Raw genomic sequence first — 22496 nt, 5'->3', positions numbered from 1 at the left:
GACCTGAATATCTCGCTCTCTTACTCTGGCCCCTATTATGCTCATGATCGGCCCTCTGCTTCTGCTTATGCTCCTCTACACCCTGAGTGTATGCCTGAATATGAGAAATATATATGCCTAGCTGAAGTGAGACTGACATACAGTCATTAAGCAGGTGCGGCTCCAACCCCATCACGAACCGGTGAACCCGATCATCCATCTTAGCTACAATAGTGGGAGCATACCTAGCCAAAGAATCAAATTGAAGGTTGTACTCCCGAACACTCATATTACCCTGCCGAAGGGTCAAGAACCTATCAACTCTGGCCCGTCTAAGCTCTGGTGGCAAATAATGACGAAGAAAAGCCTCTGTAAACTCTTTCCATTCAGCTGGAGGGGCATTCTCACCTCTCGAAAACTCCCAAGACTCGTACCAATTAACTACAACATCCCGAAGTCTATAAGAAGATAGCTCAACTAACTCAATCATAGTGGCCTTCATTACCCTCAAAGTTCTCTGCATCCTATCAATAAATACCTGAGGGTCCTCATTTGGATCTGCTCCAGTGAATTCCAAATTAATGAAATCACGAACCCTCGCACTAATGGCCCTATCTGCATGGTCGATACCTACCTCCTGGCGCCGAGCCTGTGCAGTCACTAATCGAGTCAATAGCTGAATAACATCTCTCATCTCCTGAATCGAGGTATCTGGCTGAGGAAATGAGAATACTGGGGCTGGCGCTGGAGCTAGTGCCCCGCGGATCTCCTCTGGAGAGGGTAGGGTATGTGAAGTCTGAGATGGAATCTCAGTATGTGACTCTCCTTGAGCCCTGGTAACTCGTGGTGCTCGACTCGTAGTCTCATCATCCACGGACTTGCCCTTCTGGGTGGTTGTAGCCTTCTTGGGCATCGCTGAAAACATAACATATCGTTAGGAAAATGAATTCTTATATCGCACGATCTAAGATAAGAAGGGAGGGTAACATCCTATATATCATGCAGCCTCCTGTTTATAAGTGTGGTGCACAACATACTCATAAACATGACTCTACTAGACATGGTCTGTAGACAACCCTAGGATTGAACTGCTCCGATACCACTTTTGTCATGACCCAAACCGATGGGCCGTGATGAGTGCCCGAGTTCTACCTATCGAACACCCCTAAGAATATGTATAAGATATAAACATGAAATAAGTGTAGGTCATGCATAACATCTGAAAATAAACTAGTGATTCATATGAACAACATAAGTGGGAAAACATGCCCAAAATACACGCACACACACACACACACACACATATATATATATATATATATATATATGTGTGTGTGTGTGTGTGTGTGTGTGTGTGCAGTAGGTAGGACGAGCCGACAAGGCCACATACTATCCAACTATACATGACTGTCTACAGACCTCTAATAGAGTGTAAAACTGTATAAAGGATGGGATCGGGCCCCTTCATACCCTTATATGTATACAAATGTATCGTACCAAAACCCAATAGCAGCTCCGGGTCAAATGGAGCATACCAACTCTCGCTGAGCTAGTATCCTAAAGAGGGGAACCGTCAACCTGTCTACCTGCACCTGCGGGCATGAAACGCAGGCCCCCAGTAAATAGGGGTGTCAGTACGAATAATGTACCGAGTATGTAAGAAATAAAAATCAATATATAAAAGGCATGAAAAAAATATGGAGTAAAGAACTCAACCTGTAAATCTGAATAGCTCTGTGAATCATGAAAATATTTATAATATCATGCGTATGCGTATAAATATCATATCATGCATAGGTATATGCGTACATAATATCATCAAGCCTCTGAGGGCATCCCATCATATCATCTCAGCCTCTGTGAGCGAAATCATAAACGTATACCAGCTGATCTGGCGGTAGTACGTATATAATGCCATAACCTTTCCCCCATACCCCATATACATATACTATACGCGTATATAACGTTATCTAGTCATGGGTCAATATACATGTATAAATAAATATAGTGCATAATGAAATAAGTCAATAAGATCTCTCGGAATGTCATGAGACCCATGAACAGACGATATTATAGTAGGACACATAGGGAATCAACAACACAGGCACTCCTAGTGCTTCTATGAATAGAGGAATTTATAAAAGTTGCGTGTTTGCTCATTTCATTTGTATCATACGGATCATGCCAAAAGAAAAGAAGGGATAGCCTTAACATACTTTAATTACATTGAGTCCTTAATACCTTCCAAGCAATTCTTCAAACCATTCAACTCAATCTACCATAGCATAAAGAGGTTCAAAATCACTGTTGAGTAAAAGCCAAGTCTGCAACTTAAACTAGTAGCTCGTTTATGTAAATTTGGGCCGCATCTCCCCTATAATAAGAGCCTCCTTAAATACCATATACCAACAACAATGACCATAGTGGTCTAGCAATACATAATTATCCATAACAAGACACCATATAACAACAACTAGTCACCACAACTTCACGACGAGCGACAAGCTCCGATTGAAACTCGTATACCCCATATTACCCCTTATAGACTTCTTAACTTAACTTAACAGTATCATTAACATTATAATAAAGTTATTCATCGATGATTACAAACTTATAACATATATTTATAACAAAGAAAATAATCCACAACTCCAACTATCCTCAATTTATAACTTTATTCACTAGTTCATGTCTAGTCCATCAATTTAACTTAACCATCATCAAGATAACATTAAGCACATGAAAGAACACAATATAATTACCTCCTACCGTGGATTCAAGTCGAAATATATGTTATATATAGATTACAACAACCAAACACATCCTAATCACTTCATACCCAAAACGTCAACTATAGTAGCGTCAAACACCCCGAAAATATTACAAAGAACGACTAATCCACCATTTCGCTATTATGTGATGTTTCTCCATACCATTTATCCTCCAAAACTCCATTAAACAGTAGTAAAATAGACAGACCAAAAGTAACACGAAACAGCCCACAAAACAGTCTACTACAAGTCAAATAACTCAAACTCATAATTTCCGATCACCGTCCCGTGAGTTCTTACTATTAGGAAACGAATTTATCAACCTTTATTGATATTTAAAAGCTTAAATACAGAAAGTAGGCATTTTATTAACTATTAAATATATTCCAAAACTCAAGCTACAAAGAAAAAGAGAGGCGATATAGAGTTACTTACGTTGTAGGGATCGTTTTAATGTTATCGCTTCTTGATTTCGTGCCCGGGATGATAATCTTGTTAGAAGCCCTTGTAGAGAGATTAAGGGTAAGGTTAGGGGTGTTATTTGGTAGTGCTCTCTAGAAAATGGAGAAAGATACGAGATAAGGGATGTAAATATCCCATTTTTTAAAAAGTAAAAAAGGTGCTACTTGGCACCCTCGCATTGGACCTTCTTCAGACGCTTATATCTGTTTATCCGGATGTCGTATGATCAAACGGTTAAGAGCGTTGGAAATTACATTCCAAGACCTGTAATTTGGTATATAATATGTCCCAAAACGACCCCATATATCACATGGAATTTATTGCTCAAAAAGCTTCGTTATATGGCAAATCCTTAGTCGGTTTTTCCACAACTTTAATCCGATTTTTCCCAAACTTTATATTTTCTATCCAAACATCACATATAGCCATATTATGACTTTAAGATCATTTAAATCATGAATAAAAATTCTCATATTCATTATGTCACCTTGGGACGCACATGGTGTAACAGCATAGCCGCATCACCTTTCAATGTTGTACCTTCTCGGGGTTCCTCAAATCCTATTTCAATTATGGGCCATATACCAACTACATTGAAAAAATATTTCATATATTGATGCGAGTCTTCAAAATTATTTTTGCCATTAAATTTGAAAATGTGGCAATCATGTAAATATAAAGTATCCATAATTTTTTATTTGGATCTCCACCGACTCTAACCGAATCTCACACAGGCTCTGATATCAATTTGAAGGATTGAAACACCCCAAGAATAATTTAGGCACAAGCAAAAAATTCAACAAAGACTATATAACAGGAATTTATTAAACTAGGGAGAGAACGTGCTAGGAAACTTTTTCACAACTCATAAACTCTTGAATCTCTATACATGAAAATAAGTAGTAGCACCCCTATTTATAATACTACAAAACCAAAAACATATTCCAATATAAAATTAGTAAATAAAACCTAACTACACATGAATTAAATAAACTACCAAATATCAAATCCTAGACAACTTAAAAATACTAATTAATCTTGGTTTAGTTTCCAACAAATCTTGATCCTTTTTCAAAATTTGAGAATTGAGATTAGTCAATATGGATTAAATTGGTGGAAAGTAACAATCATTGCAACTTATCTTTATACACTTTTTTACCACTTTAAAGAAAACGAATAGATAAAATAAAGAATTAGGCAGATGAAAGGATCTGTTTGTATTTGTATTTGTAAGCATTTTTAAAGAAGTCATGCTGAGTCTCATGAAGAGTTAAAGACGTATTGGATTTGATTACTTTTATCTGTTATTATTATATTTAAAAAGTACTTCATTTTATTATGTCTTTTTAATGTCTTATTAATCTAGTCGTTGTTTTTCTGTTACAATATTTTTAATTTTTTATAGGTATATTAAGAAATTCTAAAACTGTTGGTTAAAAATGATCTGGAGTAGTGAATTGTAAATTTTACCGGTAAAATATTAAAAATTTCAAATACTTGATTGAAACTCTTGTATTTTTAGGTAAAATACATAAAGATCCCATTAAACTTGTCCAAAAAATAGATTTGAACACTTTAACTAAACGGGTATTCTTTTACCCCCCTAAACACATTGCAAGTGAATTTTGTTCCACCCTCCATGACCCCAGACCCAGCGCGTGGAAATATTTGATTTGTGAGCGCGTTTTATACTAAAATTAATGGATAAAATGAATTTAAAAAATAAAGAAAAATTATTATAAAACAAGGAGACCCAACGGTAAAATCTCCAATTATCCGATCCAATTATTCTTCTCTTCTTCAAGAACCCTAAATCTCCTCTCCTTCAATTACTCACAAATTTTGGCTAAGACCTACAATTTCGAATCCTTTTATCTGAATCTAAGCCTTATTCTTCTCTATAATCTTTTGGTTCATCTGATTTTAGGGCTTATTGAGTGTTTCAAATTTCTTCTTATTTGAGGAGTTCATCGGATTTTAGGACTTAGTCGACAATGCAGTCAACTAACTTGGCTAGGCTTTGTATGGAAGATGATGATCCTGAGTTGAATGAAGAAGTGTGTTGCAACCATGGTTATGTGCTGCCGATAATGATTGTTTGGACCCCTCGGAACCCAGGTAGAAGATATTAGGTGTGTCCATACTATAGCGTAAGTTTAATTTTTGTAAATTGGTTGAAGCTTTCACTGATTGACCTATAATTAATTTCTTGTGTTTCATCATTGTAGGGTCCAGGATCTTATGATTTTTGGCGTTAGAGAGATGCAGAAATTGATCCAAGATCGAAATTTGTTATTCCTAAACTGGTAAAAAAATTTTGGTGAACTTGAAAGTGCATTGAAAGTGTATGAAAGTGTTGAGAAGCCTAGGGAAAAAAATAATTGGAAAGGAAAATAGAGATGCAATTAGAGAAGTTGGAGGGAGAGATTGAGAAGATGAAAGGAAGGGAGAAGAAGTGGAGGATCAGTTTGGTTAAGTCCAAGATTAGGGAGAAAGTACTTTAGTTTTTTGTGTTGTGTGAATGTGTTATAGCTATAAGGTATTGGTTTCATCTAGTATATGTGAATAATCATTCAATGAAGTTGCCTTATGATCAGTTGTGGCAGTAGTATCTTTAGTGTTGCTTAACAAAATTACAACATATTTTGTAAAAGTTTGGTGTAACTTTTATTGTAATATAATGCACCTTGTTCATATAGTTTGTGTTGTGAAAATTGGCAATATGTCTGTTACAAATGCAGACTTTATATTGACTTAGAAATCTGCAGTCACTGTTGCATATTAACAGCATAATTATGCAGAAAAATATATCAACAATTTTGCAGTCACTGCTGTATATTAGCAGCATATTTATGCAGAAAAAAGATTAACCACTTTGCAGCAGACTTAAACAGAAAAACATAAAAACTGACTTAACAAAATTGCAGTCATTGATGCATATCATTTCCAATAAACATACCTACAAATCTGCAGTAACTGCTGCATATTGCCGATAAATAGACTTAAACAGAATAACACAAAAATTAACTTAACAAAATTGCAGTCATTGCTGCATATCATTTCCAGTAATAGACCTACAAATCAACAGTCATTGCTGCAAATAATACCATAGACTTAAAAACTTTCAGTTATTGCTGAATATAGTTACATACCAAAATGGAAATTCATATTGTCTTTACATATACCTACTGCCAAAAGGCAAACAAAAACATTAAAGTTCTAATATCTACTGGATAGTTGATTGTGCTAATGAACTTGTTTGGCTCAAACGAACTCTTTCATATGTCTTTGATCTTGTCTCCATTCTTTTCTTAGCTTGAATATGTTGAAGATTCCTTGAGGTGATAACTTCTTTACCTTTCCATTTCACATTTGTTCTTGGTTTATGTATAATATCTCTAGTCATTACTGCAGAGTCATAGACACAGCTGACATTCCAGGCTATATTCACATAAACAAACGTAGTTATTTTACATCAAAGTTTGATCAAAATGAGTTCATAGTTACAGTTGACATTATATGCTTACATTATAGATGGAAGCTCCACTTTTTGTTTGCAGAATTCCTATACCAATCATTCTTGGCCTTTTATAGGGTGTCCCTCTTCCTATACCAGTAGCAATATCCTATAAAAAATGTAAATTATTAAGAGGTTAAACATAAAACAGACCTACAAATATGCAGTCTATAGAAGTAGCTTCAGAATAATTACCTGTTTTGTTGAACCTCTTGGTCTTTCTCTTCCTCTTCATGTTCCTATTTTTGGTACACTTTGAACTGAAGGTGTTGATGAAGAACCTGATGACTTTTTACCACCAGTTGATCTTGCAGTACCTTGTGTAGCCTTGTGATAATTTTTCTTGTTATGGCCTTTAGCATAACAGTTGCTGCAGGTCATCTGGGTACCTCTTTTGGAAAGCTTTCCTGTTTTGTTTTTCAGTTGGTTCCTTCATTCTCACTTTCTTGGGCCTGCCAGGCATTAGTCTTACTTCTGGTGGTATAACTGAAGGGTTTTGTGATTGTGGCCACATCTCCATATTTTTTACAGGCTGAAGGAAGTGACTGTAGGTTTTCATATAAGTCTCCCTATGGTACCAATATGCAATATAGTTAACTGGCTCCAATTTCTTGAAATGGATGGCAGCTACAACATGAGCACATGGTATACCCTTCAGCATCCAAGCTCTACAAGTGCAGATTAGCATGTTCAGATTCACTATATGCTTACTGGTGTGTTCTTCCTTCACTTCATAACCATATTGACCATTCCAGCGCACCACACATTTCATTGATTTTGTTGTGTTCTCCTGCAACACCTTCAGTTCCATTGGAGAAATGTCACTGATCCAAGTATCACAAAAACCCCTCATTTGTGCTATTCTTATCAACATCTTCACCCTAATCTCTTAATGCATTGTGATGATTGTCTTGTGCCTTGGCCCCAATATCCAAGAATTGAAAGTTTCAGCCATATTATTGTCAACACTATCACAATTGCTGAAATACACCTTGCACCACCTCTCTTTGTTAGTATAGCAGGCCCTCAACTATTTTATCTCCTAGTTTCTCCATGTGATCAAGATTTTTCTTTAACTCTTATTCATAAGTTGACCTAGCACATCTCCAAAAACAGTTCCTTCTCTCAATGCCTCTCCATTTTTTTGACCTGTTTGATAGGATGTGTCTGGCACACACCCTATGTTCTGCCTGTGGGAAGATCTCACTGGTTGCTTTGTCAAGTCCCTACAACACTTTACCCTCACCCTTGTTAGTTCATTAACATACTTATCCAACTCTACATGTTCATCAACTGCATATTTAGTAAGTGATTCTCTAAACTGTCTAACACTCTCAAAAGAAAGTCCAGTTTTCTAAACAATTAACATACAACTAGGATCAAAGATAACCCTATTTTGTTGCTTTCTTCTTGCTCTTACTGGCTGTTGGACTTCATCTTCACCTTCATCATAAGCAGTTTCATCAGGATCTGTTTCAATACTAGCAGCTTCATTTGAGGGATAGTATGACTCATCTCTATCAATCTTACCCTCTAAAGATGTCTTCTTCCTAGATACATATTCATCATATCTTACATCTGGATATTTTTTTACCTAACTTGGCATGTCTAGTTTGACCCTCTTTCTATTTCTCTTCCTTCTATGCACTTCTTTCCTCTCTTCTCTTAAATTCCTATACTCCTCATCAATATCACTACCATATTCTTCTTCCCCTTTCTCAAACAACTCTTCAATTTCTGAATCTGTACTATGGTCATTACTTTCTACATCAGTTTCAACTAATGGAGTATCATCAAGATTAGAAGGACCACCCTCATCCCCACCAGGCACATTATCAGCAACAAGGACACTATTTTGTGGTTTTTCAAACCCTACACCTTCACTGCCCCCAACACTTTGATTTATCCATTTATCAAAAGACACACAAGACTCCCCACACACATGGCTTACATATTCAATAACTGGAGGGACCACTAATGCTTCATCAACAGAGTGGGACACATACACTTTAAATATATCCCCATTTTTTTTTATAGAGGCACAATACCCATAATATCCCTATCAGTTAAATATTTTACCAAAGTGCTAAAATTATGTGGTCTCACATAAATGTCACATGTTTCACAATTATGCCCATTTTCTTTTACATAGTCTACAAACTCAAAATACGAGAATCTGTCAACATCAATATCAACGTACTCTGTCATAATACCTCCTTCGTAGTTGATAGGATACTGTTGTAACTGACCTCCATGGAACATCCTCAGTATAACGAGCTCAAAAGCCAATTATTCGAATTGAAATGAGTAAACAAGAAAAATGTCCGTAAATATTTTTTTACACTTCAAAATCTTCAAGAGATTGAAGAAAATAAGAAGAACCTACAAGAGAAGCCAACGATCTTCAGTATCTACACTCTAATCGACGAGATTTGGGGGAAAATCGACACTAGGTTTTGACTTCATCAGCCCTTTTCTCATTTTATTTAGAGAGAAATGAGGTTAGGTAATTCAGCCTAGGGTAAAAAATAAAAGATAGTGGGTCGGGTATTTTAATCGGGTGAGTTTTTAAGTAATGGACCAGATCATTAAAAGGTTTGAGTTCATTTATGACGTGGCATCACCAGAAAGAGCGTGGCTCACACACGCTAGTCTTTAACTGGTCTGAGGTCATGGAGGGTGGAACAAAATTCACTTACAATGTGTTTAGAGGGTAAAAGAATACCCGTTTAGTTAAAGTGTTCAAAACTGTTTTTTGAACAAGTTTAATGGGGTCTTTATGTATTTTGCCATTTTTTACAAGCGAACAATAATTAGTTGATCAACCTTACATAGTTGTATTGTTTTACATAATCTGTAACTCATTATAGATGATATATTGCTTAATGTAAATGAAGTCAAACTGGGAACACTTTAGGATGTTACATCTGATGACCTTGAAAATGGATGGTTTTGATTTTATGACCCCGCTTGACCCAAGACAAACTTTCTAGATTAAAAATTAAAAGTTTTGCCCATAGTGCGAGCGACATGCAATACATGTTAAATTTAAATTTCTATTCATGGGGCAAGTGGGGTATAAAAATCAACATGACCTACTTTCAAAGCCCATTCTTGTAAATCAACTGGAACGCTTTGTAGAATCCAATAGTGGAACTTCGCCTAGGTGAAAATAGACTTTCTTCGGCTGGACTTGTCGTTGATTGTGGATGGGCCTGGCCCATGTTAGAGTTTGACCACCATAAGGCTCTTAGAAATGACACCAGTTAGCTATTCTACAGGGCTGTTATTTAGAAATTAGGTAGTGCGTCCTGAATTTATTTTAATTTTTCAGGACAAAAATATATTGAGTTGTCCTTAAGTTGAGATTTTTAATTTAAAATTTCAGAATAAAATAAATACTGATTAATCTCTAAATAACATACTTGAAAATGATTATCCCTGCACTTCCTCACAAGTCTCACGTTCTTTTCCTACCGTAATGTGCCTTAAGTGCAATTTCTTTGTTAGTGTAATCGCTGTCATTTTGTGTTATACACTCCAATAGGAAGTGATGGTCTTTTATTATCCGTAACGAGTTTTCATAAGCTTTTGTCCTAACTCCTTACTTCTAATGCAAAGAAAACTCTAATCTGATTGGAAAATCCAATCACAGTGTTTACTTCCCACTGAAACACTATCCGCTTAATACTTCAGTTTGAGTGTAAACTACTATCCATTCCTTTAGACAATAGAATTGGTTTCAAATTAAACCCCCCCCAAATCGGAACTTTTATCCGATTGAAAAGTGTTATATAATCATCATCTTTTTAGTTTTTACCCATTTTGTTTTACACGTCGACTTCGCTAACCAAAGCTATAAATAATAAGCTGACACAAATACAGTCTTCTTCCTCCGTCAAAAATCTCAAATTCCGGTGACCATTCATTGATCCGCCGACGAGATGGTGGTCCCTACTTCCCTGCTTCTACTAATCACTCTTTCACAAGTAATTCTCAATCCGATTGTTTCCCTCGCCGATTCAGCTTATCCCTCACCCTATGGCATTGATAGTGCAACTTCCTGTCAATCTACTGGTTCCGATGACCTAATTCCAGTCCGCCGTGAAGTTTACGGAGACGGCCGGATTTTCGATATCACTCACCGATTAAGCCCTGATATGCCGTCGTGGGGCTTAGAAGATGGGCTTGGCCAATTCCTGTGGCTACCAAACAGCATGAAGAATGGGTCTCTTGCTAATAACTCCGAGATGAAACTTCCGACTCACACCGGCACTCATATTGATGCTCCTGGTCATGTCTACGAACATTATTTCGATGCCGGCTTTGATATCGACACTCTCGACCTCGAAGTTCTCAACGGTAACTATCAATCTCCATCCCTTTAATTTTTCTCCTCTAATACTTGCATATTACACATAATTAGTACACACTAGTATTAGATTAGGATTTTTTTGCTCCGTTATTTGCAATTATCTCTTTAGTAACTCTATAAGTTAAATTTTTATATTGTCAAGTGTATAAAACTTATAATTTGCACTGTTATTTCATGCACGAAATTGAGTTTATGTTTTTGGAGTCTAGTAACGGTCAATTTGAGGTACATTTATATTGATGGGTTGATTTTTTTTTTGATGGGTTACGTGTTTGATGAATTTGGAAAGCGACATTGGGCATGTTACTCTTGGCCACTGTTTATTTGCAGAGGGTTGTAACGTTTGAAAACTTTGTTTTTTCGTGAGCTCCTTTTGGAGATTGATGTGATGGGTGCAACTTGTACTTATTATATACTTGCAGGGACTCAATTGTCAGATGTATCTTTTGAGGCCTCCAAAGTAGTGTTTTAATATTGGCCACGATTTACTTACAAGAATAAAATACTCGTCTTGAAGAGAACTCAATGCGTACAAATCAAAATCTCACAACTGCTACATCTACCATATTGGTGGAGTCGTAACTTTGAGCTTTCTAATTTCCGTTGCCAAAGTTCATGCCTTTTTCGGAAAGTAAGATGAGGGCTGTGTGTAAGTTGCTAGTATTAGCTGAGTTGCTGGCTGTAAGTACAGTATCCGTTGCCTTTTCACCATCTAATGATGCATACCCAACTGGATACGGTGATGAATCGGGTTCTTGTGTTGGATCTAATGATGATTTGAGACCTTTGAGGAGAGAGGTGTATGAAGATGGACAAATTTTTGATATCACACACCAGTTCAATCCTAATACTCCTGTGGGGGATTCTGATGAAGGAGTTGGACAGTTTCTCACTCTTTTGTCCAGCATGAAGAATGGCTCTGATTACAACTTTTCGGAATTGAGATTAGGTGTTCATGCTGGCACTCATGTTGATGCACCAGGACATATGTATGCTGAATATTATGATGCAGGGTTTGATGTTGATTCCCTTGACCTTAGAGTTCTCAACGGTATTAACCCAGGAAATTCTACCTTCAGCCGGCATTAAGAACTACTAGTTATATGATTACTCTTGCGCTTAAGAAAGATGATCAATCTTGTTCCTAATTTCAATAACTGATGGCTCTGATTAACTCAAAACACGGTAGTGACTGTGAATTTTACTTGCTCTTTCGAATTGTTGTGCTATTGGAGTCTGGAGATTTAGGTCTTAAAAAATCAAATCACTGAAAACAGTTGAGACCTAGTCTAAGAATTAGAAATTTTGTGAATCAATTCTTTTGAAATCTATTTTCAGTCTTAACTAGCATGTTTTATCCTCGCTCAATAAAGATTTTATGATTGTGATTCTAGAGTCTAAGATATTGATATCCTCCCAGATGCCCAAGAGCAGCTGTATATGCCCATTTTGTAACTGGAAAACATTTTGTTACTTATCAAATTAAAAAAGAAAAAGCTAGTAAACATTTTAACCTCACTTGAAACGTAACAAGTCATTACGGAAAAAAGGGGAAAAAGAGAAGAAAGGGGAGTTTAGTATTACTGCTACATATATTAGCTCTTTATGGATGTCAATACATGTAATTGTCTTGGTTCTTCGTCTGATACAGTTATTACTTTTGTGTTTCTTGTTTAACAATGCATATGTATTCAAATTTGATGCATTTTTCTCTGGTAATATTTACGTTGATCCATTCATCAGAGGTACATTGGCATGATATCGTTTTTAATGTTTTTCATAGAATAATGGAATTTCCCTGTTGTTGTCTTCTTCATTGGAAGGATACCTCCTACAAAGATCCTTAATGTTTTGTTTTCGCTATGACTGGTTCTGGTTCTTTTAATGGTTGATCATTGATCTAGATTCTATTTCTTTTTCAGCGTACAGCTTCCTGTCTATTTTTTCTTTTTAAATTTGAATCATCACCTTTTACATACTGTCAATTGTTTTTCATCTTAACAGGCGTGTTTAGTGTTTTATCTTTTTACAGGCAATGTTACCCATTTTCATGCACTAATGATGACGTCCTTCACTTGCTTTAACAGGTCCTGCATTGGTAGTTGATGTTCCAAGAGACAAGAACTTAACTGGTAAATCTCCCCTCCCCTGTCATGCTAAATGTCTCTAGGATGATAAACTCTCCTATTAATTTTTGGATCAATTTCCAGCTTATTGTCTTACATCATTTGTTTCTCAATTTTCCTGTATATATTAATATAATCAGTTGACTAGACATTGTTGAGCTAAAAATCTTCCTGTCTTTACCTTGCATAGAATATGAGATGTGCAACAACTATGGGGAAGAAATGCTCACTGAAAATCGGGTGGCACTAAAGAGCTGTTTGCAAATGTATATTAGCTAACTGTGATAATACTTTTGTTTCTTTTATTCAGCGGCTGTTGTGCAATCCTTACATATCCCCAAGGGAGTGAAACGAGTACTTTTCAGAACACTAAACACTGACAGGTAACTTGTAGAAGTATCTTAAAACTGTGCGTAAGTTGCATGTTTGCTGTAGCTCACTGAAATTATGTATTTCTCAGACTTTAGATGTCATAAAAAGCACATGTATTTCTCAGACTTTAGATGTCATAAAAAACACACTTCTAATAAAAGTAAAAGTCTGAAATGGATGCTCAAAACCAACAAAATTGTAGCAGAATCTGCTCTTAGACTTTGGAGAATGTGCCTCTACGGGGTGTAGATCTTGGATTACTCTTCCAAATTATAAAAATGATAGATGAATGGCAAAACATAATGAAACTTGGAGCACATTCTCAATATGTTCACTTGACCCTGGAGAGTGGGAACTATCATGATCAAATTGTTGAAAGGCTAAGCATTTCAAGTAGTATCAATCAAGTATTTCTCCAGACTAAGCATCTGTATGGCTACCAATTGTTGTTTCACACGTTTTATTTGAGTTTTAGAAGCCTAACATAATGTAGATGGATTGTACAAAATATATGTCTCTAATTCTTCTAACATTTTCTCTTGTTCTTTTTTTGGTAAAACTCTTGCTCCATAAATTTCTTGAAAACCCTGTAAAAGGTTTGTCATGTAGTGGGAAGAATGAGATCTTCCTTCAGAAATCTAGTATTTGTCATGGGTTCTTTTCTCCCTTACCTGAACAGGCTAGGATTCTTTTTCTTTTCCTCCATCCCCTTCTTGGGGTGCAGGGTGCAGGTGTATGCTGTTTTAGAGCTCTATTTTGACGCACTCATTGTTTATGTAGTTATTGGTCATATTTCAACTAATTGCCAAAGAAAGAAGGCCAATACCGTCAATTTCCCTTAGGGGCAACACTTTGCATGGAAATTACATGACTTGACTTGGATGAACAGTTATAACGTACTCTGTTTCTTGATTAAGCAAACTCAACTTTCAGGCGTCTTATGTGGAAAAAGGCATTTGACACAAGCTATGTCGGATTCATGAAGGATGGAGCGCAGTGGCTAGTGGATAACACTGACATCAAACTTGTTGGTAAGATAGGCTGTAGCACATTCATATCTTAAGAATCTTATTGAAGGATGCAAATTCTTTTAGTTTTTCCCTTCTTTTTGGAATTGGTGAATGATTTTGTGGTGTACTGGGTGTTTATGTTAACAGTAGTGGTCAACTATATACAGCACTTTGTGTGCTATTGCACCTCTATGGTCAAAGGGTTCCTCTTTTTCGTTTGGCGCGTCTAAGCTGGATTGACATGGCTACTATCTCCAATTACTACTTCTTTGGTTTCTGCATAAAATCCCAGCTACTCATTATTGCCATCTCTATTATGGCATCAAGAGTAAATAGTTAAAATTCTTTCCTCAGATTGCACTTCCGTGCATGCTCCGTGCTGGAGTAAACTTACCCTTGCTGTAAATAATATATTTTTTGAGTTACCATAGATGATGCATAAATATCGTCTATACTTTATACTCCATATATTTTGAGTAAGTGGAACATCATGCGGCAATTCATTTAAATGCTTGAACGAGTATCTAATTAATACACATCTAATATACATTTGTATTATCTGATTTCTGACTAATGCGACCTATTTGTCTATTATTGGTGGTTAAGTAACTTAGTTATCTTCATCTATGTTTTCTGTTACTGCCTTCTGCTGACAAATCTCATTGGCCATACTCCAAGCATTGTTTGGAACCTGGGTATTGTTTTTCAATTTCTATTTGGATTTGTCCTTATTATAGAGGCTTCTGTGTTTTACAGCTGAAGTTCAACTAGAGTAAATGAGCGATAATTTACTTCCTGATTTCCTTCAAGATTATCGACTGATTGAAGAATTCGTAGCTGACATTTGTTTCCTTTTTTTCTTTTTCAGGAATTGATTACTTGTCGGTTGCTGCATTTGATGATTTGATTCCTTCCCATCTTGTCTTCCTGAAAAGCAGGGTAAGTAGTCTTATTCGGACTAACTTGAACCTTCATGTTACCTATGATTAGAGTCTGATATTCATCACAAAATAGGGGGGTAGGATGGGGGGAGGGGGAGTTAAAAATGTATATAATGAAGATTCTGAGCTTTTACTCAACGTAGCGAATTGCCTAATTCTTTGGCTCGAGTTTACTGTTTCATTGTTCCATGAGAAAGGTGCTGCATAGTCAAGTTGCTCTCAGCATTAAGGGGACAGGTGACCAACTCCTTGTCAACTGTCAAAAAGTGGAAAAAGAACAGCATAAAGTCATTGCATATGTTGGTTTAAAAGCTCTGCCCTTCTAGATGAGCGATCACGTTTTCAATGCTAAGATCAGCTTTTCAACTTTTTGTATCGGAAAATTTGTTGGCCTTACTGACCTGTGGTCGAACTGACATTATGTTGAAGGGCCTAACAACATTATTCAATCTTATTTGCTAATTGGTACTTGATCAGAATTTTGAGATTGCCATTGATTTGGATTAGATGCTAGTTGGAGCAATCATGGTCTTCTATACTAGATGAATGAGCTGGATGCAATAATGATGAATAACAGTCTTAGCTTCTTCTACCGTGGAACTACAGAATATTTGCATCTTACTCTTCTAGAAGTTATAGAGGGTTGTCAACTATTTGAGTCCATTTTTTAGACTGAAGTGTACTGGCCTTTTCTTCTTTAGCTAAAATTCTCCTTATGAAGAAAAAATATAGAATCGGTGGCAGCGAAACTGAATTTTTATGTCATTCATGTTTAATATTTTTCTATATGGGAGCTTCGCCTAATGAAACTGAAAAGATGAAATCTGAATTGGAAAGCTAAAGTGGAGGTTAGTTGAACATATATTTAGAAAAATATGTCAACGTCTGATGGTTGACCCATGACATGATCTTTGTTCTCTAGATAGTGACAGCAAGTTGGATTAATTTTCTTCAGGAAAAAAAAAAAGATAACTATTGTTGAGCATTATCTGTGTTCCCTTTTGTTGAAGCAGACTATATAGTATTCAGAATTAGTGACTTTATTGACCATTTACTTCTTCTGATGCCAGTAATTGTCCTTCCATTTTTATGATGTTTGAAATGCTCCAGGAAATCATTCTCGTTGAAGGGCTGAAGCTGGATGATATAGAAACTGGCATATACAATGTACACTGTCTGCCCTTAAGGTTGCTTGGTGCTGAGGGATCACCTATTAGATGTATACTGATCAAGTAATACTCTCCTTTGTCTCCTATTCAAACGGTAAGGTGCTTCTGAAACATGTTACCTTATATGCAGTATCTTTTTTCTATGAATTACTTGTTGCCTTGCATCCTGTTTTGTTCAATGGGTAATACATTCTATATGATCTTGGTATTCGACTGTTGAATCCATTAGCTAAGTCAACTGCCACATATTCACGGCCGAAATTTCGTTAGCATTTTTTTCTGGTTATTTGTGTGCTGCACCAGTACACCCTCTTCTCATTGTTTGCTTGGATAAATTGCTGCAGGAAGCACTGGAGATAGCAAGGAGTAAAATAAATTGCTGTAAAGGGAGATCAATTTCCAGTATGTAGGGGGTGCAATTTTTCACTTTGACTATAATGTTATTAGCTTAGTCCGGATACGCGTAGCGAGAACAAATAATATTTTCATAGTATGTTTTAGTTTAATGGATTCACGAGAACAAATTCTAACTCTCACTAGAATCTCAGCAATAATGCTGAAAAATTCTGGTGATTTGGCAAAATTTTCTAGCAAACTCCTGATGATCACCATAACTGTTGCGTGTTTTAAAATTTTACTCAGCATGCCTTAAAATTCTTGCGCTTAAGGGAAATTTTGTCCAGCTTGCTTTAAAGATTTAGCATGAGGCTTTTTTCCTAAAATTGTGTTACCGAATCAAAAATTAATTGTGGCACACAAGTATCTTATTTGTCTCATCCTGCCAAAATGGATTCTGAAAGTAAAGGTCAACTGTAACGGGCCATTTGGTGGGCTCAATTTTGGGTTTCATCAAAGTCGGATGTTGTAAAACTAAATGTGCCGAATCCACGACCTCAACAGAAACTAGCACGGCGTGATCCCCAAACGGGTGGTCTGGGCAGAATGTCCTCATTTTTTACTTGAATACCATTCTTCTTTAATTTTTAAAGCTTGAAATTCGTGTTTGGTAATGAAAACTAAAAGTTAATATTCGATTATTGTTAAAATCGTTTGAATGTTGATAATTTGTACTTAACTTTTAGTCAAACACAGATTTTGATAATTTACTTTAAAAATTTTAAAACTCCATTGTTGGACATTAGAAAGTATTGAAGAAGACAAAGCGGGTCTTTTTGATTTGGTGTTATTCGACTGAATTGGTGATTGAGGATTGTTTGTGTTGATATTTGGAAGCTTTGTTTCAAATTTGAGATCATTTGGAGCAGATTTGGGGTGGTTTGATCCAAATTAAAGTTGCAAATTTGAGTTAAAATAACTCAGTAAAAGTATGCCAATTTGGTAGATTCCGATGAATAATTTTACAGATATATAGAACAAATATAGCATCAACTCTATCAACTCGGTAGAGAAATCCTAAAGAGCAAAAGTATGATAATCCGGTAGATTTCGATGACCAATTTAATCCGGTAGAGAAACTTCCGAAGAGTTGTGTGCTTCCTGGGTCATTTTCTAAATACTGTCAATTTTGAGGACATTCCGCTAAAACCAGAACCAAAAAGCCCCCTTTGTATCAATCACCCCGAACTCAAATACATACGAGAAAAAAGAGAAAGAGACAGAGAAAATATGCAAACGCCCTAACTCCTTCTCTTCTTTCTATATTGGCCTCTCACAAACAAGTTTGCCATATATCAGTGTTTAACATAATATACAAGTTAATAACTGCCAAACAAGAGAACTTTTGATTTTAGAGAAATTTTAATATGCATAATAAACAAATGATCTAGTATGTAGAATGTATTAGTCTTCCACTGGAATTGGATTTTGTAAAGCTTAGATATACCTCCTAGGGCAGGATTGAATAAGGAATGGACTTCTCAAGAGGAGATTAATTAGTTTGAGATTGAGGCACAATTTGCTGATTGAAAATCCTGAAAAGCAAGCACATAACCAATTCATAGAACCAAACTAGTATGTGTTTTCCTTTCATTTTATTTTTCTATAAATAAGTTCTAAGTAAATCAAAATCATCATGAATATCCATAGCAAAGCCCCATAAGCCTTCTAGACGTACTAATTAATTCAAAACATAAAGCAAACTATTTTGGCATGCATTTGAAAATCCACTCAAATTATACGTAATTGGTTTTGAATTATAATTTTGATTTTGCTTTTATAATTGCGCTATGCAGCATGAATTATAGAGCTGAATTCAAAGAATAAAGCAAACTGTAATATGACCACTTACTCACAAGTTAAATGTATGTCTGACTTAATAGAATAACCATCACATGAGAAGTAAAGTCTCAAACCGCATCAAATGTGAAGGGAGGATAAATTTAATTAGCCTCCATGTAACGTAACTAGGAATTGTCAACTTTAAGTTTGATATACACTACCATTGTTTTTATTTTCATGCTCCTATCAATTTATCGTAATCGTCATAGAAAGTAGTTTCCATACAATAAGTAGAAGATAAAACAATGATAATTAATAATTGTCGTTACTACAGGTGTTACTGTTAACTAGAGCTACATATATAAAAAGAAAGACGCTTGCGTGAAGGAATAAAACAAAAGTTTAAATTCTATGCACTGAAATTATAAAAAATATTTGCACATCAGGTCTTAAATTAAAATTAATTGCATAACTTTAATGAATAATATTGATCGAGTGTATATAACTTAAATCCATAAAATTTACTACCAAACTTTGCTCGTGTTTCCTATATTAAGAGCCTGCGAAAATCAGACCAGCCATATTCGTTGTAGGTATGTGGTTCTTTACGTACTAATGAAATTACGTAAAACTCCTGATATTACCAGATTAAGTGACAAGCTAAGGAAAGGACCAATCCCCCCACCCCCAAACCTCTCCATTCATTAAGTTCTTCACAAGTTAGACGTATTTCTTCTTTCTATTCATGAATGGGTATTGCTTTGTCTGATTATTTCGCAGAAAAGATATATTATCTTTAAGGGGTTATGTTTTTAAGCTACTATAAAGTTCAAGAAAAGATTTAAGGAATGTATTTTTGCAGCTTTATGGCCAAGTGACGCCATATGCTAGAATTTGATAGAGAATATTAAACGTTGACTTGATAAAAGAACCACGTGCAAGATAACTTAATATTGACATTATAACACGAAACAATAGGCTCACTTTTCTCATTCTCAAACTCCTATAAAAAGGTGTTGTCCCTAATGTAAATCCCATCAACTCAAATACACAATTCCAAGTATTTCAACAACACATTATTTACCAAATATCTCTGCATATTCAACAAAAGAAAGAAAATGGCTCGATCAATATCTGCCATTTTCTTCTTCGTATTGCTCGTATCAATGGCTACGGCCACAGCCCCTGGAAGTTCTTTAACGGCTGCCCCCGGCGGCCCAGTAATTACTCCACCTGGGATTGCTAACCATCCGAGCCATTCTCATTGCTCTGATGATGAAATCAAGCAATGCAAAAATCTTCCACATGTTTGTCCCAAATTCTGTCCCAATGGCTGCATAACTGAGTGTCGATCTTGCAAACCTATTTGCATTGATGGCCCAACTCCACCTCCCTACACCCCCCCGAGTCCAACTACATCTCCAAAGAAGGTTAAGTGCAAGAACAAGAATTACCCAAAATGTTATAATCAACAACATACATGCCCTAGTACTTGCCCTGGTACATGTCAAGTTGATTGTGTGTCTTGCAAACCTGTTTGCAGTAAGTTTATCTACTCCATATATACTTTCACAGTACACTGTATCTTTTTTATACGGGTTTAACCGTTATATACACTGACAATATAAATAATATTTGACATAATTAAGTAATTGGCGTGAGTTCAATTTCCGCTACCTTTGTCCTTCCCCTCCAAAACAGCCCTATAAAAACAAGTAAATATAATCTTGTATAGTATCAATGTAATTAACCTGTTGAAGTAATTAGTTGTTTTTCCTGTAATTATTTTTTTAGACGACAACATTTTAAGTGATATAGAAGTTAAATTATTTTTCTATTGATTAACGTTATATATCAATGTAATTTAACTTACCAAAGCAAGTTATTAGTTATCATTTATTCAGGTTACTAATTAATGCTTACGATAGAAAGTTATCTACAAGTGCCCTAATTATGTAAATATTTTACATTATTAGTTCACATAACCTAAACTCTTCTTTCAATATATATATTTGTTGTTCTTCGCTTGGCTAAATATTGGATTACAAGATGTTTTAACTAATTGGAAAAACAGGTTGTGACACTCCAGGAGCAGTTTGCCAAGATCCACGTTTCATTGGAGCAGATGGAATTACTTTCTACTTCCACGGCAAGAAGGACAAAGATTTTTGCCTGGTCTCAGATTCTAACCTCCACATCAATGCTCACTTCATAGGAAAACGAAATGAGAATATGAAAAGAGACTTTACTTGGGTTCAATCCATTGGTATCCTTTATGGTACTCACAAGATTTCTGTTGGGGCACTTAAGACAGCAACATGGGATAATGCCAATGATCGTCTCTTCCTCATCTTTGATGATCAAACTATTGTTCTTCCCGACAACGAAGGAGCAAGGTAGCGTTTGATTATATTATACCTCAATACGTCTTCTTATTTGCATGGATCTGTTTTTCTTTCATGAATCAAGCACGTAAATGTTTTTTAACTGATTTGCAGAAATATTTACTTTAGTGGCCTTGTATTTAGAAGGTAGCCAGTTTTATTTTTATTTTTTTAAAAAAAACTTACCGGTGGTTTAAAGTTCGAAAATGACCATCTGGTATGATGTTTAATATTCAAAACTAAAGTTAAGACTACGAGTCTAATTTTTTTAAAAAGTGGCAAACTTCTAACTACAAGAAAACAAAAGTGGTCACCTGGTGTAAATGAATGGTAGTAGTATTTTTTAATTTTTGAGATTTTAATCCAACACCTCTTGTGGGATCTGATATCATATTGAATTGAAAAATACATTTTTTAATTACTAAATTATCTTATATCTCGACAGGTGGGAGTCAGAAACTGGACCAACAGCCTCTATTACTCGAACCAGCAGCACCAACGAAGTTGTGATCGAAGTTGAAAACATTTTCAAGATTACAGCCAAGGTGGTGCCAATTACAGAGAAAGAATCCAAAGTTCATAACTATGGCATAAAACAAGACGATTGCTTTGCTCATCTTGAGCTTGGATTCAAGTTTTTATCACTCAGTGATGAAGTTAGTGGTGTTTTGGGCCAAACTTATAGAAGGAACTACGTGAGCAGAGTTAAAATGGGTGCTTTGATGCCTGTAATGGGAGGTGACAAAGACTTCGCAGCTTCAGGACTTTTTGAAGCTGATTGCTCTGTTGCTAAGTTTCAAGCAGAAGAATCTAGGAATGAAGATATGGTGAATTTGGAGCTGCCTAGCTTGAGGTGCAACAGTGGAATTTATGGACGTGGAGTTGTTTGCAAACGCTAGAGTTTCTTGATTGGACATTGTTGCTAATAACTGAATAAAGATTTCAATAGAGAATAAGGTTAGAAAGCATGGGAATGTAACAAGAACTATTGTTCAATGGAAAAATATTAAGTTGGGCGAAAAAGAATTATATTGTAATAATTTTTTCTCAAACAAAATCATTATTTGTCTCTTCGAAAGTTGTATTCTAATTAATTCATGGAAATGAGCAAAGAATGATATTGTATCAAAATTCATCCTCAAGTACGATCACTGTTTTTATTTCGAAAGGTTGTATTCTAATTAATTCATGGAAATTAACAAAGTATGAAGA

General features: G+C 35.6%; 3 protein-coding genes across 4 annotated transcripts; 2 read left to right on the top strand and 1 right to left on the bottom strand.

Moving 5' to 3' along the window:
* Nucleotides 1-7084: 7084 nt before the first annotated feature.
* Nucleotides 7085-7582, bottom strand: LOC142173581 (uncharacterized). Its single transcript, XM_075239202.1, has one exon. The coding sequence runs from the start codon at nucleotides 7580-7582 to the stop codon at nucleotides 7085-7087; it is 498 nt and encodes a 165-aa protein (XP_075095303.1).
* Nucleotides 7583-10266: 2684 nt separating this feature from the next.
* On the top strand, nucleotides 10267-17333 carry LOC107799895 (cyclase-like protein 2). 2 transcript variants are annotated; one of them, XM_016623025.2, is made up of 7 exons: nucleotides 10267-11091; nucleotides 13192-13236; nucleotides 13541-13613; nucleotides 14536-14633; nucleotides 15481-15551; nucleotides 16664-16816; nucleotides 17067-17333. In XM_016623025.2, the coding sequence occupies exons 1-6, from the start codon at nucleotides 10674-10676 to the stop codon at nucleotides 16787-16789; spliced, it is 831 nt and encodes a 276-aa protein (XP_016478511.1). In that variant the 5' UTR covers nucleotides 10267-10673; the 3' UTR covers nucleotides 16790-16816; nucleotides 17067-17333. The 2 variants fall into 2 exon arrangements, with proteins under 2 accessions (XP_016478511.1, XP_016478510.1); XM_016623024.2 differs by lacking the exon at nucleotides 10267-11091 and adding an exon at nucleotides 11392-12155.
* A 2622-nt stretch (nucleotides 17334-19955) lies between these two features.
* On the top strand, nucleotides 19956-22386 carry LOC107799894 (uncharacterized). The gene is made up of 3 exons (XM_016623023.1): nucleotides 19956-20442; nucleotides 20975-21296; nucleotides 21730-22386. The coding sequence occupies exons 1-3, from the start codon at nucleotides 20019-20021 to the stop codon at nucleotides 22181-22183; spliced, it is 1200 nt and encodes a 399-aa protein (XP_016478509.1). The 5' UTR covers nucleotides 19956-20018; the 3' UTR covers nucleotides 22184-22386.
* The last annotated feature ends 110 nt before the right edge of the window (nucleotides 22387-22496 follow it).

Source organism: Nicotiana tabacum, chromosome 19 (assembly GCF_000715075.1).
Source record: "Nicotiana tabacum cultivar K326 chromosome 19, ASM71507v2, whole genome shotgun sequence".
Classification (NCBI taxonomy): Eukaryota; Viridiplantae; Streptophyta; class Magnoliopsida; order Solanales; family Solanaceae; genus Nicotiana; species Nicotiana tabacum.
This window is presented reverse-complemented; position numbering and strand designations above follow the sequence as displayed.